This window comes from Mauremys mutica, chromosome 1, assembly GCF_020497125.1.
Source record: "Mauremys mutica isolate MM-2020 ecotype Southern chromosome 1, ASM2049712v1, whole genome shotgun sequence".
Classification (NCBI taxonomy): Eukaryota; Metazoa; Chordata; order Testudines; family Geoemydidae; genus Mauremys; species Mauremys mutica.
In genome coordinates, this window is record NC_059072.1 from 246,014,235 (window position 1) to 246,032,231 (window position 17,997).

Below are 17,997 nucleotides of genomic sequence, written 5' to 3' on the forward strand. Positions count from 1 at the left end.
GGCCCGCACGTGTGCTGTCTCTCCTCATGCTGCACCACAAGGCTAGTTAGTGTGCATGGGCTCTCCTCCCATGGGACACCTTCCCTCTGTTTCCCCTACTGTTGAAGGTGAAGGTGAAGCTGAAAATAAAAAGGAGCAGAGCCCTCATGATTTTGATTGCTCCTACTTGGCTGAGGTAAACCTGGTACCCCTATCTGTTAGAGCTCATGATATGCCCGCCAATCTCCCCCTCAACCATTCTGCACCTCCTCTCACAGAACAAATCTCCCAAACATTCTCAACTTTTTCACATAACCTAGGCTATGCTTTGACCCTTAAAGTCAGGATTACCCCAGGTGAGCTGGGTTTTATTGCTTCTTGCACATTTTATACACTTGTTAACCAAGTTCCAGTTTGTGACTATTTCTGATCTTGGTTAAACAAATACGGCCCCATTCAAAGCTTGTAGAGGTGAACTGAGGGCAGCATTTGACCTGCAGAATCCATATTGCTGGTGTTGTGCAAACAAGCAAGAATCCAACTTGCCTCTCAAATCGAGTTTGCAGGGCTAGCAGTTAAAAAGATGGATATTTTTATTTGTGTAATGAGCAAATTTCTGGGGGTCATTCTGACAAACATGAGACCCTTGCAATGTTATTTCTACCTTTTTTTTTTTTTTTTGGAGAACTGCATTTTAATCAGTATCCTTACAATTACTTACATTTGTTCTTAATTGGTTGTGGAAGCTAGTCAAAATAAAGCTTGCACAAGCTACTCTCCTAAATGATCTGCTTCGACTAGAATGGTTCAGAATTTGTTCAAAGTCCAATGAATATTCTCCTCTGAAATAATTATAAATGTCTTAAGTGTGTATGTGTGGGAGAAGGTCCAAACGTAACAGCATTATATACATTATTTCAAAATGCCTCTTCCCTGTCATTTCTTAGGCATATAGCAGTATTTCCTTGCAAGATGAAAATACTCCCCCAGTTTATTTTCAACTCTCGTGACCCAATAGTGATGGGTGTAGTGGTGGAAGCAGGCCAGGTGAAGCAGGGGACTCTCATGTGTGTACCGAGCAAAAATGTAAGTAAGCGTTCTCATCTTTCTACTATGAGCATAATAAGAGTTTTGGCCTGATGAAGTTGGCAGGACAACATTCAGTTCCCTCAAAAGCTGCTACATATGCATCCCAAAAGGACAGAATCTCTGTAGGAGCTGCTCTCTCCCCTAAAATGAACCTCCTTTCTAAGGATAGGCCAGTGTTGGAGCATGGCCTGGAGTGAACATATGTGCCTGTGCTGGATGATGTAACCTTGGGTTGTAGCAGAGATAAGAGAGAGGCTGCATTACTAGAGTCCTCCCCCAGCACAGTTCCTGTGGTGCAGCACTACATTGTAGTGATCAAAACTGAGTTCTTGCCAGCTAGCAGCAGGAGGAAGTAAACTCACTTTTTTTTTTTTTTTTTAAAAGGTAACTAAGTTACATATTCCAAATCAGTTTTAAAATCAGGTTTTTGATACTTCAGGAGTTCTAGAGGTGAATGTAAATGCATGTGTGTTGCTCTCTCATTGTAGTAAAATGCTGAGATAGCTACTGGAGGGACATATTACAGTAGCAGTCTTGAAAGTAAATTTTCTGTATTCTATGCATCCGTGAGAAGCCCCAGAATGGTGGTGGGATTCGGGGAAAGCCGTGTGGACTGAAGTTCCTTTGGGATGTGTAACAGCTTCTACGTTGTGTTACAGTTTGTTGAAATTGGAATAGTTACAAGTATTGAGGTGAACCACAAACAAGTGGATGTTGCAAAAAAGGGCCAAGAAGTCTGTGTGAAAATAGAACCTATTCCTGGTGAATCGCCTAAAATGTATGGACGACACTTTGAAGCAACAGATATCCTAGTCAGTAAGGTAAAAATTTCCTAGCTGAGACTTGCACTTTTTTTAAGGCTGGTGGCGTGTTGGTAACTTGGCTTGAAGTGGAGGTTGGAAGTGAAGTGAAAGCCTGAGGAATTCTAAAATTCTCAGCACTGGACCCCCATGCTAGTGGGGCACACTAACTGACCGATTGCATGGCACGTGTAGTACGGCTCAGCTTCTCGCAGAAATCTGGATTTCCTGACTGACATTAGTGGCAATGACAGTGACTCGTGCAGTACTGCTATTAAGAATGCAAATTTGCATCACCAAAGGAATGAAACACTAAATAGATCTTGCATCATCCTTCCGAGACCGAGGAAATAAGTTAGCCAAGGGCAAAGGATGGTAGAGGAGAGGCCCATTTGTTCAGTGTGGTGAATGAACGCATACAGCATTCTGTAGTGTGTCGCTTTCTATGTGCAGCTTTGCCCAGTTAGTGCTCTGGGCAGAACTGCCAGGATGTTCAATACCAGCTGCTGAAGTTTGTTGTGGGGGGCAACGTATAAACACTGAATTCATTGACGCTGAGCTCAGATTTTTAAAACTACTTTATTGGTATTACAGTAAGTCTGACGTCCCATTGTTTTAGGCACTATGCAAACATAGTGAAAGTCTTTGCCCCGACAAGCTTACAATCTAGACAAGATAGGCAAAGGATGGGGAGGGGAAACTGAGGCAAAGTGGATTGCCCACGTAGACAGCAGGTTGGGGCAAAGTTGGTATTAGAACCCTGATTTCCTCACACCTAGCCTGGTGCCCTGTCGTCTAGACCACACTACCTTAAATATTTTGGGGAATAAAACACTTGTGTTTCTAATATTCATATGTTGTATACTTGCAGATTAGTCGCCAGTCCATTGATGCCCTGAAGAACTGGTTCAGAGATGAAATGCAGAAGTCTGACTGGCAGCTTATTGTAGAACTGAAGAAAGTGTTTGAAATAATTTAGGTTTTTTGTTTTTTTTAAAAAGCAATGGGCAGGCTGGAATATTACTCACTATTCCTGTTCTAAAAACCGCCAACAAAGTCAGAGTATTGAAGAGACTGTTGGACTTAGTTTGGGAGGAAAATATGTGGATAAAATGTTTTCCATGAGAAACCAAGAAACTTACACTGGTTTGACAGTGGTCAATTTACATGTCCCCACGGTTCCACTGTGCCTGTTCACCTCTCCCATGGCCCTTCCCTTTTAGTGGCTGCTGTTTTAAAGTTTGCCCTTTCCCACCCCCCTAATCAACAAATAAATAAAAATTGAATTTTTATTACAGAACTAAAACTTTCACTTTTATATTGATATCAGTACTGCAGTATTTGATTAACCAAGCTTTTGCAGACTTTGGTTCTCAGACATGTTTGATGTAAGAAATACTTCTTTATTTATGCATACCTCGCTCTCCTTGATTTCCCCCCGCCCCCATTCTTCTGCTTTGTGCCTATAGGAATTTTTTAAAATAGAAAATTAGGTAATCAGATATTTCTGTATTTGCTTTGTGTGAAACAATGATGTAAAGCATAGTTGGCCACCTTTAATTGCTTGTACAGTTCATGAAAGTCAACTTAATCTGTAATCATTACAAAGCAGAGCCACAAATAAAGGAAATGGACACATTAGCCCTTTTGTTAGAATTTGTTTCAATAAATAAAGCATCTGTTGATGGGCTGTTCTGTAAAAGTGAAGTTTATATCTGTTGTACCAACAGATAAGGTAACAGAATTTTACAGGTCCATCATTTTAAAGAAGGAAACCACCAAATATCTCTCCTGTGGTGCTGCCAGCCCCCACCCACAAAGAAGAAAAATTGCGGTTAAATAAAATGTTCCTGGTTTAGGTTTGGAAATCTGGTATTAACAGCCCCACACCATGTGCTGTAATGCCAGAGGAGCTCTGATAGAAATAACTTTGGTTAGAAATTCTGTTTTCTTGCCATTATTCAGAATTTGCTAAGCAGGCATAACAGCATGTCCTGATAGGCAGACAAAGCAAATGTGTGCTTTATCTCCAGTGGCTGAGCCAAACTTTTAGGTGTTGCAGCAAAGTTATTGACTGACTGGTTCAACAGCTGGGGACTTGATGGCAGATTCACTCAGTGAAGACCCAACAAGAGGGGATACCATTTTAGATTTGGTTTTGGTGAGTAGTGAGGACCTCATAGAAGAAATGGTTGTAGGGGACAACCTTGGTTCAAGTGATCATGAGCTAATTCAGTTCAAACTAGATGGAAGGATAAACAAAAATAGATCTGGGACTAGGGTTTTTCATTTCAAAAGGGCTAACTTTAAAGAATTAAGGAAATTAGTTGGGGAAGTCAATTGGATGGAAGAACTTGTGGATATAAAGGCAGAGGAGGCCTGGAATTACTTCAAGTCAAAGTTGCACAAACTATCAGAAGCCTGCATCCCAAGAAAGGGGAAAAAATTCATAGGCAGGAGTTGTAGACCAAGCTGGATGAGCAAGCATCTCAGAGGTGATTAAGAAAAAGCAGAAAGCTTTCCTTGCTAATCCCTCCTAACTTATTGAGGTCAGAACATGTAGGGATAAAGTGAGAAAGGCCAAAAGCCATGTAGAATTGGACCTTGCAAAGAGAATTAGAACCAGTAGTAAAAGTTGTATAGCCATATAAATAAGAAGAAAACAAAGAAAGAAGTGGGACCGCTAAACATTGAGGATGGAGTGGAGGTTAAGGATAATCTAGGCATGGCCCAATATTTAAACAAATACTTTGCCTCAGTCTTTAATGAGGAGCTTAGGTATAATGATAGGATGACAAATGGGAATGAGGATATGGAGGTAGATATTACCACATCTGAGGTGGAAGCCAAACTCGAACAGCTTAATGGGACAAAATCAAGGGGCCCAGATAATCTTCATCCAAGAATATTAAAGGAACTGGCACATGAAATTGAAAGCCCATTAGCAAGAATTTTTAATAAATCAGTAAACTCGGCTTGTACTGTATGCCTGGAGAATTGCTAACAATTCCTATTAAGAAAGAGAAAAAGAGTGATCTGAGTAACTATAGGCCTGTTAGTTTGACAGCTGTAGTATGTAAAGTCTTGGAAAAATGTTTGAAAGAGAAAGTAGTTAAGGACATTGAGGTCAATGGTAATTGGGATAAAATACAACATGGTTTTACAAAAGGTAGATTGTGCCAAACCAACCTGATCTCCTTCTTTGAAAAGGTAACAGATTTTTTAGATAAAGGAAATGCACTAATTTACCTCGATTTCAATAAGTCATTTGATACAGTTTCACATGGGAATTATTAGTTAAATTGGAAAAGATGGGGCTCAATATGAAAACTGAAAGGTGGATAAGGAACTGGTTAAAGAGGAGACTACAATGGGTAGTACTGAAAGGTGACTTGTCAGGCTGGAGGGAGGTTACTAGTGGAGTTCCTCAAGGATCAGTTTTGGGACCAATCTTATTTAATCTTTTTATTACTGACTTTCCCACAAAAAGTGGGACTGTGCTAATAAAGTTTGTGGATGACACAAAGCTGGGAGATATTGCCAATACAGAGAAGGACCGGGATATCATACAGGAAGATCTGGATGACCTTGTAAACTGGAGTAATAGGATGAAATTTAATAGTGAAAAGTGTAAGGTCATGCATTTAGGGATTAATAACAAGAATTTTAGTTATAAATTGGGGATGCATCAGTTGGACGTAACAGAGGAGGAGAAGGACCTCAGAGTATTGGTTGATCACAGGATGACTATGCGCTGCCAATGTGAGATGGCCATGAAAAAAGCTAATGCGGTTTTAGGATGCATCAGGTGAGGTATTTCCAGCAAAGATAAGGAGGTGTTAGTACCTTTATAAAAGGCACTGGTGAGACCTCATTTGGAATACTGTGTGCAGTTCTGGTCTCCCATGTTTAAGAAGGCTGAATTCAAACTGGAACAGGTATGGAGAAGGGCTACTAGGATGATCCAAGGAATGGAAAAACCTGTCTTATGAAAGGAGAGTCAAAAGAGCTTGGCTTGTTTAGCCTAACCAAAAGAAGGCTGAGGGGAGATGTGATTGCTCTTTATATCAGAGGGATAAATATCAGGGAGGGAGAGGACTTATTTAAGCTTAGTACCAGTGTGGACACAAGAACAAATGGATATAAACTTGGACACTAGGAAGTTTAGACTTGAAATTAGATGAAGGGTTCTAACCATTAGAGGAGTGAAATTCTGGAACAGCCTTCCAAGGGGAGTAGTGGGGGTAAAAGACATATCTGGCTTCAAGACTAAGCTTGATAAGTTTATGAAGCGGGTGGTATGATGGGATAGCCTGATTTTGGCAACTGATCTTTGCTTATCAGCAGGTACGTATGCCCAGTGGTCTGCAATGGGATGTTAGATGGGGCGGGATCTGAGTTACTACAGAGAATTTTCCTGGGTGCTGGCTGGTGAGTCTTGCCCACATGCTCAGGGTTTAACTGATCACCATATTTGGGGTTGGGAAGGAATTTTCCTCCAGGGCAGATTGGCAGAGGCCCTGGAGGTTTTTCTCCTTCCTCTGCAGCATGGGGCACAGGTCACTTGCTGGAGGATTCTCTGCAGCTTGAGGTCTTCAATAACTCAGACATGGGGTTCATTACAGGAGTGGGTGGGTGGGTGAGATTCTGTGGCCTGCATTGTGCAGGAGATCAGACCTTGACACCTATGAGTCTAAAATGCACCTGCTAATTTTGACTGTAGATGGAAATAAGTCTGTATTGTGGGTAGCCTTGATTTTGTTCCCCTTGAAAAGGACATTCAACTAAGTGTTAGATCTAGCCTAGATCAGCTAGAATTTTTTCAGCTGTTGTTTATAACATTTTAGCTGAGTGTTTCTGGCACAATGTGAATATGAGAATGTGACTTGTACACCCATATTGTCAGCACATTCCTAAAACTAACTTGAAATATGGAATCCCACATTCCTGTTTGAAATTCATTGTTCAGAGGAAAGCTGCTATGTAACCAACTGTTAACCTGCATAAACAATTTTTGGTGGCAGTAATGTAGTTCAAAGCCATCTTCTGCTTTTAACTATGATTTCTGATCTCAGTATTATAAGGCACTCACATTTTTGCTAGTGGAGCTATCTTTTGAAAATAGTGAGCTCTGGCTGGATTGCCCTTCTCCCCTCTCTTCCCCCCTGCCCCCTCCCCTTTTTTTTTTTTTAAGGGTTGGAGGAGCTCCCATTACAGGGCATCTTCGTTTAACTACTCTGTTCCCTAACACATTATTTTGGACTATGGTGGCTTGAACAAAAATGCATTCTTCATCAGTGGACCCAGAAGCAAGCACTTTTTAATAATTAAAAGGTGCAACACCACCAATAAAAAAAAGACCATCAGGACTTTCAAGCTCACTTCTGGAAAGGGCTACATTTCATTATGGTCTGAGTTTGGTAAAATTAAAGATATCTACCCCTCAGTCCAGTGGTTCTCCCTACAACTGTCTGGTATAGGTGCTTGAGGTAGAAAGGCTGCAGCAGCTGTGATTTTTTAAAAAGTGCACTAACAGCTTGGTCAGCAGAGTGAAATTGGCTATGGAGTAGTAGCACACACAGCTATACAAAAGGAAATCCACAATGAAAGTCAACTTCACCACAAACACCAGAGCCCAGATGAGGAGTCTCGGGCATCTGGCCCAGGACTCTCAAGATAGACTTGTTAGCACAGAAATCAGTGACTTTCTGCCAAGTTCTGTTTTACACTGTGTTCCTGTCGACTAATAAACCTTCTGTTTTACCGGCTGGCTGAGAATCATGTCTGACTGCAGAGTTGGGATGCAGGACCCTCTGGCTTCCCCAGGAGCCCCACCTGGGCAGATTCGCTGAGGGAAGCGCACGGTGTGGAAGGGGATACTGAATGCTCTAAGGACAGCCAGGAAGGTAGAAGCTGTGTAAGCTGCTTGCCCTGGAGATACTATGGTCAGAGAGTGGAGGCTCTCCCAGAGTCCAGACTCGCTTTGTATGGAGTTGTTCCAGAGCATCGCCCTGACAGGGCATGTGAAGGGCTGTTCTGCCCTTTACATTATTGCACAGCAAAGGGCACATGCAGAGACCTGACAGAAAAAAATCTCTGCTAGCAGCATAGCTTTTAGAAAGTTATATACATCTCCAACAAAAATTATGGATGCAAAGATCTTCTAAAAGAGATGCTCTAGGAACTATTTTGGGGAAGTTCTAGGACTTCTGTAATACATGAGGCCAGACTACATCATCACAATGGTCCCTTCTGGCTTTGGAATGACTGAGTTAGGTTCTTTGGCCTGTGTTACTGCAGGTGGTCAGACTAGGTGATCATAATGGTCCCTTCATAATCTATGAAACTATGCTGCAGCAACTGAGCAACAACAATAGTAAATATTTACTAAGCAAAATTCATCATCTGATTGCAATTCAGGGCTGAAAACTAATGCTGACATTCTTCACATTTAAATAGGCAAATTCATTCAATAGCCATAGATTTTGTTATTTGGGTCAGGTTCTGGATAAAACATGTGTTCATTGTTGCAGTCAACTACCATTTTGTGCTCACTGCATGACTTTCACTCCCCAAACAATGGAATCATCCCCTATAGCTGTTTTAAGGTAACATAAGCCACAACATCTCCATTTACTGAAACCCCACAGTGGGCACTTCCCATCTAATGAAAAACCTGAGAAGTGATTAGAGTGGGAGCTGAGCTGAGCTTGCCAGGAGCTCTCTCTGTGCCCTTCCAGTTTTTTTCTGAGCTACCCATGCATGCCTCACTCTGATCATTCTCCATCATGGGGAAAGAAGTGAGCAGCAAGGTGCCCAGTACGCCAACCCTGGATTCTGCAAGAGAGGTAACAATGTGAAATGTTAAAGGAAAAACATACATGCAAGTAATTTAAAACTTTGTGAACACCCATCACTACGGTAACAAAGGTTTTCTGAATGGGGCCACAGAAATCACAGCAGTTTTATGTGCAGTGTAGTTAAGAGTGTGCTACAGAGTCTATGGAACTTAGGCTTTCATACTTTGTGGACCTACAAATGTACAGAACACAGTTTATGCATTAGTTCAATGGGTATTGGCTTTATAATCCCAAAGGCAAGATAGATAAATTATTCAACCCAAAGCACTGCCTGTGATTTTAAGATGTCACACTCACGTATTCTAGACTACTTTATATAAACAGGTACAATGATTCATGGATTTTTCTCACAGAATTTTGAGAAAACTAAATAAGCGCTTACCACTGCAGAGCTTAGTAAAATGACTCAAAGCTACAGCTTTAATAAAGGGTTAGCTATATTCAAACTGAAGCATTGACAAAATGGAATCAGTACAAAAATATACATACAGTTCTTTATTAAACAACTGTAAACACTTCACTGTAAAAATCCATAAAACTTTATAAACAAACATTTTGCAAATAGATTCTATACTACAATAAAAGAATTTTAACACAATTATTTACATGCAATACTGACAAATTTGGCACTTTTTGAAAAGAAATGTACAAAACACTTTGTTTAAAAAGAAATTGAAAATTATAAAAACTCAGAGCCTTACTATCATGCACTTTGCAAATACCTCACAAGCACTTATGGCACAGCTAGCAGAGAGCTCCAGGCTCCCACCAAGCTCTTTATTACAAGTTAAGTTCAGATAACTTTTAATGTGCTTCCATAAGTTTGTTGTAAAACCACCTGAACATTGTCAAGAATGAAGTCAAATGCCATATTCCAAACTGATTCCACAGACTGCTGCATTAACCTGGAGGAGGGGAAAAAAAGGTAGCCATGCTTAGAACAATACAACAGTCATCCTTCCCAGGTCGATGTGTATTACAGTACAGGATGCTTTGGGAAGAGTTTGTTTCCAATAGCCAAAGAGAAAAAATCCCACTAAAAATGAATCACAGCAGTTCAGTATAAACAGTGTTTAGATTAGTTTTTAGTAAAACAACACACAAAAAACTATGTTAAAAGATCATTATTAAGAATTAATTATGCCAGAATTATGCCAGTACAACTTTATTTGGCCTCTTTATGCATATTCATTACAAAATATTCTTTAATTACATGATTGCTGAATTAAAGTTGCAAAAGATCTTAATTCTGGCATTTTCTAACTTTGGAGTTTACTACCTTAATAATGTTCTCTTAATGTAGTTTTTGTGTGTGTAATTTGCTATGTTTTAAAAAAAGCAAAACCAACCCCCGAAATTCCATGATGTGGCATCATACTGACATACCCCTGTGGCTCATCAGCAGCATTGAAACTTTTAGATTCACATAGACCTCTGCCACTGAGCTAACTGGATAACTGATAGCAGTGGTAGGTTGCTATCCTTTATGACTTGCATCCGAAGAAGTGGGTATTCACCCACGAAAGCTCATGCTGCAAAAACATCTGTTAGTCTATAAGGTGCCACAGGATTCTTTGCTGCTTATCCTTTATGAGGACCAGCAAGAAGGAGAATGAGACACCTTGCTAATGGGATTCACAAATATGTGCTGAGACAGAGGAATGGTAACACTGATTGAGGGATCTTGTGTTCCATTCCAAACTCTAGAGTGGAGTGTACACTCTAATGGACAGACTCTTCTGCCCATTTACCCCAAGCCTGACATCTTCTGCACCATCCCGTCCAACCTGCCTCTATCCCATCACTGACTCATCCCATTCCATTCTCCTCACCTAGTTAGTCCCAATCTCCACTCCCCAAGTTTCTGATCCAGTCTCCTTGCCCAGTAAATTCTAGTCCCCCCCCACCACACCACCCAGCCTCCACTTCCTGATGTCCCTCCCCCCCTCCCCATTATGCAGCCTAGTCTCCATCCCCAGCCTTCTCATTCAATCTCACTGTCCTCACCTTCCTCTGCTCCTTGGCCCAGTGTCTTTGCCCAGTCAGTCTCAGTTCTCTTCCTGTGTCCCAGCTCCTTGTCAGATTTGTCTCCCTTCTGCCCACCTCCTTCAACCTGCCTCACTGGCCTCCAGCTCCAGATTCCTCATCCAAGCTCAGTTTTGCCACCATCCAGTCTTCTCACCAATTCTCGTCCTCAGCCCTAGCTTCCTTGCCTAGCCAGTCCCCTTTGCTAGCTTCCAATCCCGGTCTCCACTCCCCATCTGTCTCAATTTATTCCCCAAACCTCCCCCGCAATGCCAGATATCCATCTCTTTTCCCCTCTGCATTTGAATCCTGACACAAGGAAGAAAGGAGAGCAGTAGAACAGAGACCCTGGACTTCAGAAAAGCAGACTTTGACTCTGTCATAAACAGATAGTTAAGGGTTAAAGTCTGGTTTACCTGTAAGGGGTTAACATGTAGTACCTGGTGACCACCTGACCAGAGGACCAATCAGAGATAAGATTTTTTCAAATCTCTGTGGAGGGAAGCCTTTGTCTGAGGGAGAACTGTTCTTGAATCTAACAGAGGACAGTCATGTCTCCAAGTTCTCCTGGAGTAGTTTCTACTAATTAATAGTGAGTATTAATTAGAAAGGCAAATTAGTCTTATGATTTGATTTCTATATTTGCAATTGTGTGTTTGCTAAAGGAAATGCTTTATTCCTGTTTGCTGATATTGCTTTTACTGAGAAAAGGGGGAGAGGGGATTCTCTCCAGAGATTGATAAGGTTATACCCTATGAGTGTCCAGCTTGGGCTCATAGAGATTCTGTATTTTCTTTTGTTCTCTTAATAAATTCTTTTCTTTTCCTTGGACTTGGTTAATTCCTTCCCTTGGGGAAATTCAGGGGAAGGGGAGGGGGAAGTGGGCTGCTTCCCTGTGTGTGTGAGATTCAAGGAGTTGAATCAGGGGGGAGGGGGAAGGTTCCTCCTCTGTGAATTGATCTGTGTTCCCAAGGGGGGAAACAGGGGTGTCCCGGCCCACGGAATTGACCGGGTGGTGGCAGCCGAAGGGGAGACCTACCCTAGGATTTTGGGGTGGGGGAAGACATGCGGGTCCTCACTTTGAAACCGCCCAGTTTCAAGTGAGGGTAGACTCTGACATGGTGGCAGTGGTGTTTCGGACCCAGAGAGAGAGGCAAGGCTTTTCTACCAGAGGCACTCTGAGGCAGTTTCAGGGTTAGAAGTATTTTCAGTTTTTGCAGGGCTTTCTGTTACAAAGCCCTCCTGTGGAGCGGGACTAGCATCCATTGTGATACGAGGTACCACTCAGGATTCCTGAGGTGGGGGGAAGTGCTCGCCAAAGTACATTCCCATCCAACAGGAAAAACAGGTTTGGGGGGGGAAGTGCTCGCCAAAGTACATTCCCATCCAACAGGAAAAGCAGGTTTGGGGGTTGGAGAGAGAAACCCTCCAGCCAGGGTTTTTTTTTCTCCCTGTGTCTTTTGAAAGGATCAGAAGACAGGAGAACACAAATCCCTAAGGAATAGACCAGATTTTTCTCAGGGGTATTGTTAGCAGCAGCCTTTCAGCTGGGCTGCTGAGTACAGCAACTCAGAGCAGAGGCAGTTTACAGTTTCAGCCAGGTTGGCTGGAGGCAATTTAGTTTTCCAGCAGGCTTTGTTGGAAGCATATTTTCGTTCTTGTTGCTTGGACAGGCAGCTTGAGGAAAAGGCAAGTTTCAAGCAGTTTTCAGGGTTAGGAGGAGTTTTTTTCTCTGCTGGCTATGCTGAGGAAAAACTCTTCCCTAGAGGTGTGTCCTTCCTTTGTGATATCAGGTATCACTCAGGATTCCTAAGGTGGGGGGAAGTGCTCGACAAAGTACATTCCCATCCAACAGGGAAAACAGGTTTGGGGGGGGGAGACAGAAACCCTCCAGCCAGATTTTTTTTCCCTGTGTCTTTTCAAATCCTCTGGAGCCAGGGAATACAAATCTCTGAGAGGATTTACTACACTTTTCTGCAGGTACTAAGTAGCACCAGCCGGTCAGCTGGGCTTATTAGGAAGATTGTTTTTTTGGAAACAGTTTTTCAGCTGGGTTTAGCTGAGGCATAAGGTTTCTAACAGGCTGTGTTAGAAAAGGATTTTTTTCCTTCTTCTTTTCTTTTTTCTCCTTTTTTTTTCTTTCTGTCTGCTTAAAAACAGCTAGGAAAGAGGTGCAAGTTTTTCTAGGAGGCTTGTTAGAAAGGACCCCCACTGTGAGGTACTTAGCAAGTGCTAGAAACAGGACAAACCAGTTTTGTTTTTTTTGGTCTTCTCAGTATATCAGCAAACAGCAACTACACATTTGCAAATGAAAAGGTTTTGTTTCTTTTCTATTCAGTCTCTCGGAAATAGAGAGGGTTAGGAATTGGGGAAACCAATTCCCTGACTGCAAAGGGATGTGGCCAGCACCAAAAAGCAACACCAGCAAGCCACACATAAAATTCACTGACTGCAGAGGGGTGTGGCCAGCACCAAAAAGCAACACCAGCAAGCCACACATAAAATTCACTGACTGCAGAGGGGTGTGGCCAGCACCAGAAGGCACTGTTCCCCATCCCAAGAAATTTCCCACCTACATGGCAGGTGAGGACACCGAGGCCTTCTTCAAAAAGGTTAAAAGGACCTGCCATGGGTACAGCATCCCTGAAGACCAGTACAAGGACTGGTCAGGAAAAAGGACTTTTGCTGTCTATTACAATTATTCCATCCCCATGCTACTGGGGGAAGACTTGGCCAACCATGTGCAGCTGGCCAAGAGGGGGGGAGTGGTCACCCGCGGCCAGGCCAAACAAGCAGGCACTCCCATCCCTGTTCCTGAGCCATCCACCAGGACCCTGTCTGTGTTACCAGAGACCCAGACAGAGGTGGTGGAACCGGATCCCATGCCAACAACTACAGCAGCCATAGTACATCCAGTCCCAGGACCGGAACTGGAAGAGCAACCAGCGGCAGAACCAGCGCCAGCACTGACGCCAGCGCTTGCAACTCCACCGCCAGGGGGCGCCAACGGGCCTAAACTGGCAGAAGCAGCAGACAACTCTACCCAAGAGGCTCAGCCAGAGCCTAAAATATCACCCTGTGCACCAGCGGACAGCGGTCCACAGTCCATAAAAACAACCTCATCACCTACATCGCTCCCAGAGGAACTGGTGTCTCCCGCCTCAAGGGAACAGTTCCACACAGAGCAGGAAGCCGATGACAGCCTTAACAAAGCTTTGGGCGGCGGCACGAAGCAACCCACCGCCTCTCAGCTCTTCTACCCAATTCCAGTTTGTTGTAAAACAAGGACTTTTATATAAGGACATTCTTTCTGGTGGACACCAGGAAGGCCAGCATCCTCAAAGACAGTTGGTAGTTCCAACTAAGTACTGGGACAAGCTCTTAAGCTTGGGCCCTGACATCCCAGTGGGCATTCTGGGGTCAACAAAGCAAAAACAGGTTAAAAACATTCCTTCCACTGGGAGGGGATGGGCAAGGACGTTACCAAGTATGTCCGCTCAAATGCATACAAAGTGTTCTTCAGTGTCAAATATCTTGTTGTTTACATACTTAGTAGTATATGTAATAGTGCATGTGTTTTGTTTATCTGTTTATGTTACAGTGCTAGGAGGAAATCACCACCAGTAGTTCCCACTGTTGGCGATTTGGGGGGCGTGTCATAAACAGATAGTTAAGGGTTAAAGTCTGGTTTACCTGTAAGGGGTTAACATGTAGTACCTGGTGACCACCTGACCAGAGGACCAATCAGAGATAAGATTTTTTCAAATCTCTGTGGAGGGAAGCCTTTGTCTGAGGGAGAACTGTTCTTGAATCTAACAGAGGACAGTCATGTCTCCAAGTTCTCCTGGAGTAGTTTCTACTAATTAATAGTGAGTATTAATTAGAAAGGCAAATTAGTCTTATGATTTGATTTCTATATTTGCAATTGTGTGTTTGCTAAAGGAAATGCTTTATTCCTGTTTGCTGATATTGCTTTTACTGAGAAAAGGGGGAGAGGGGATTCTCTCCAGAGATTGATAAGGTTATACCCTATGAGTGTCCAGCTTGGGCTCATAGAGATTCTGTATTTTCTTTTGTTCTCTTAATAAATTCTTTTCTTTTCCTTGGACTTGGTTAATTCCTTCCCTTGGGGAAATTCAGGGGAAGGGGAGGGGGAAGTGGGCTGCTTCCCTGTGTGTGTGAGATTCAAGGAGTTGAATCAGGGGGGAGGGGGAAGGTTCCTCCTCTGTGAATTGATCTGTGTTCCCAAGGGGGGAAACAGGGGTGTCCCGGCCCACGGAATTGACCGGGTGGTGGCAGCCGAAGGGGAGACCTACCCTAGGATTTTGGGGTGGGGGAAGACATGCGGGTCCTCACTTTGAAACCGCCCAGTTTCAAGTGAGGGTAGACTCTGACAGACTCCCTCAGGGAACTGATGGGCAAGGTCCCCTGGGAGAATAACATGACGGGGAAAGGAGTCGAGGAAAGCTGGCTGTATTTTAAAGAAACCTTATAGAGGTTGCAGGAACAAACCATCCCGATGTGTACGAAGAAAAGTAAATATGGCAGGCGACCAGCTTGGCTTAACAGTGAAATCCTTGCTAGTCTTAAACACAAAAAAACAGCTTACAAGAAGTGGAAGATTGGACAAATAACCAGGGAGGAGTATAAAAGTATTGCTCAGGCATGCAGGTGTGAAATTAGGAAGGCCAAATCACACTTGGAGTTGCAGCTAGCCGGAGATGTTAGGAGTAACAAGAAGGGTTTCTTTAGGTATGTTAGCAACAGGAAGAAAGTCAAGGAAAGTGTGGGCCCCTTGCTGAATGAGGGAGGGAACCTAGTGACGGAGGATGTGGAGAAAGCTAGTGTACTCAATGCTTTTTTTGCCTCTGTCTTCACAGACAAGGTCAGCTCCCAGACAGCTGCACTCTGCAGCATGGTATGGAGAGGAGGTGACCAGCTCTCTGTGGAGAAAGAAGTAGTTCGGGACTATTTAGGAAAGCTGGATGAGCACAAGTCCATGGGGCCGGATGCGCTGCAGCCGAGGGTGCTAAAGGAGTTGGCCGATGAGATTGCAGAGCCATTGGCCATTATCTTTGAAAAATCATGGCGATCGGGGGAGGTCCCGGACGACTGGAAAAAAGCTAATGTAGTGCCCATCTTTAAAAAAAGGGAAGAAGGAAGATCCAGGGAACTACAGGCCAGTCAGTCTCACCTCAGTCCCTGGAAAAATCATGGAGCAGGTCCTCAAGGAATCAATCCTGAACCACTTAAAGGAGGGGAAAGTGATCGGGAACAGTCAGCATGGATTCACCAAGGGCAAGTCATGCCTGACTAACCTAATTGCCTTCTATGATGAGATAACCGGCTCTGTGGATGAGGGGAAAGCAGTGGATGTGCTATTTCTGGACTTTAGCAAAGCTTTTGATACAGTCTCCCACAGTATTCTTGCCAGCAAGTTAAAGAAGTATGGGCTGGATGAATGGACGGTAAGGTGGATAGAAAACTGGCTAGATGGTCGGGCTCAACGGGTAGTGATCAATGGTTCCATGTCTAGTTGGCAGCCGGAATCAAGTGGAGTGCCCCAAGGGTCGGTGCTGGGGCCGGTTTTATTCAATATCTTCATTAACGATCTGGAGGATGGTGTGGACTGCACCCTTAGCAAGTTTGCAGATGACACTAAACTGGGAGGAGTGGTTGATACGCTGGAGGGTAGGGATAGGATACAGAGGGACCTAGACAAATTAGAGGATTGGGCCAAAAGAAATATGAGGAGGTTCAACAAGGACAAGTGCAGAGTCCTGCACTTAGGACGGAAGAATCCCATGCACTGCTACAGACTAGGGACCGAATGGCTGGGCAGCAGTTCTGCAGAAAAGGACCTAGGGGTTACGGTGGACGAAAAGCTGAATATGAGTCAACAGTGTGCCCTTGTTGCCAAGAAGGCTAATGGCATTTTGGGTTGTATAAGTAGGGGCATTTCCAGCAGATCGAGGGATGTGATCATTCCCCTCTACTCAGCTTTGGTGAGGCCTCATTTGGAGTACTGTGTCCAGTTTTGGGCCCCACACTACAAGAAGGATGTGGATAAATTGGAGAGAGTCCAGCGGAGGGCACCAAAAATGATTAGGGGTCTGGAGCACATGACTTATGAGGAGAGGCAGAGGGAACTGGGATTGTTTAGTCTGCAGAAGAGAAGAATGAGGGGGGATTTGATAGCTGCTTTCAACTATCTGAAAGGGGGTTCCAAAGAGGATGGATCTAGACTGTTCAGTGGTAGAAGATGACAGAACAAGGAGTAATGGTCTCAAGTTGCAGAGGGGGAGGTTTAGGTTGGACATTAGGAAAAACTTTTTCACTAGTAGGGTGGTGAAGAACTGGAATGGGTTACCTAGGGAGGTAGTGGAATCTCCTTCCTTAGAGGTTTTTAAGGTCAGGCTTGACAAAGCCCTGGCTGGGATGATTTAGTTGGGTTTGGTCCTGCTTTGAGCAGGGGGTTGGACTAGATGACCTCCTGAGGTCCCTTCCAACCCTGAGATTCTATGATTCTATGATGAATCAGATGGCTTCCTCCTCCCTTTTGCCAACAGGGGCTCACAGAATGCCCAGAACTGAGTCTCCCTGCTCTCAGTTCTAGTGCCCACTCTGGCCCAAAGCAGCCATTATGGGGAAAGTCCAGTTTTGGAGTGTCCCGAGTCTGGAGAGGGCTTGCTCAGTTGCGCTGTGGGGCAACATATGCACATTCTGATCATACACAGAAGCTGTGAGAGGCTCAAGCATGCTCAGTGAGGACGGAAGACCCAGAGAATTTAGCTAATCTCTAGCAAGTCTCTACTGAGCACCTGTGAACTCTGCTTTTTCAAAGGCTTATAACTTGTCCATGTTTGGGCAGATTTAAGCAGACTAGAGTTAAAAAAAAAAAAGTTGCCAGAATATTTTCAACACTGAAGAAAAACATTTTCCCCTAGCCCTTGGTCTTGGAAACAGATGAACTGTTTTGGCTGAAATTTTCCAAAAAAATTCAGCCTGGGACAGAATGGAAAATTTCAGCCTGAATGGTAAGTCTGTCAAAGTTATAAGCAACTGAAAACAGGGTCTTATAATGGGAAGTGTCAGGCAACCTTAATAACAGGGGTGTCACTAGTTCAGTCTATAATCAATAAAACCTTAGGTAATGCTCAGGCTGTTCTGAAGTTCAGAGGACTGTATTTCTCCAAATATAAAGAACTTCCCAGCAACTTTTACAATTTTCAGCATTTTTACCA

At 43.5% G+C, this 17,997-nt stretch overlaps 2 protein-coding genes across 4 annotated transcripts in view; one reads left to right on the forward strand and one right to left on the reverse strand.

Moving 5' to 3' along the window:
- EIF5B (eukaryotic translation initiation factor 5B) overlaps positions 1-3,509 on the forward strand; it is a 67,720-nt gene extending 64,211 nt beyond the window's left edge. Inside the window, exons 22-24 of the mRNA XM_045005753.1 lie at positions 927-1,065; positions 1,728-1,889; positions 2,740-3,509. Coding sequence (XP_044861688.1) covers positions 927-1,065; positions 1,728-1,889; positions 2,740-2,847 — 409 coding nt within the window. The 3' untranslated portion in view covers positions 2,848-3,509. The remainder of the gene's footprint in view (positions 1-926; positions 1,066-1,727; positions 1,890-2,739) is intronic.
- A 5,715-nt stretch (positions 3,510-9,224) lies between these two features.
- The window catches only part of REV1 (REV1 DNA directed polymerase), a 108,040-nt gene continuing 99,267 nt past the window's right edge, over positions 9,225-17,997 (reverse strand). For all 3 annotated transcript variants that reach the window (XM_045005785.1, XM_045005765.1, XM_045005774.1), the window contains exon 23: positions 9,225-9,633. In XM_045005785.1, the coding sequence (XP_044861720.1) occupies positions 9,522-9,633 (112 nt within the window). In that variant the 3' untranslated portion in view covers positions 9,225-9,521. The remainder of the gene's footprint in view (positions 9,634-17,997) is intronic.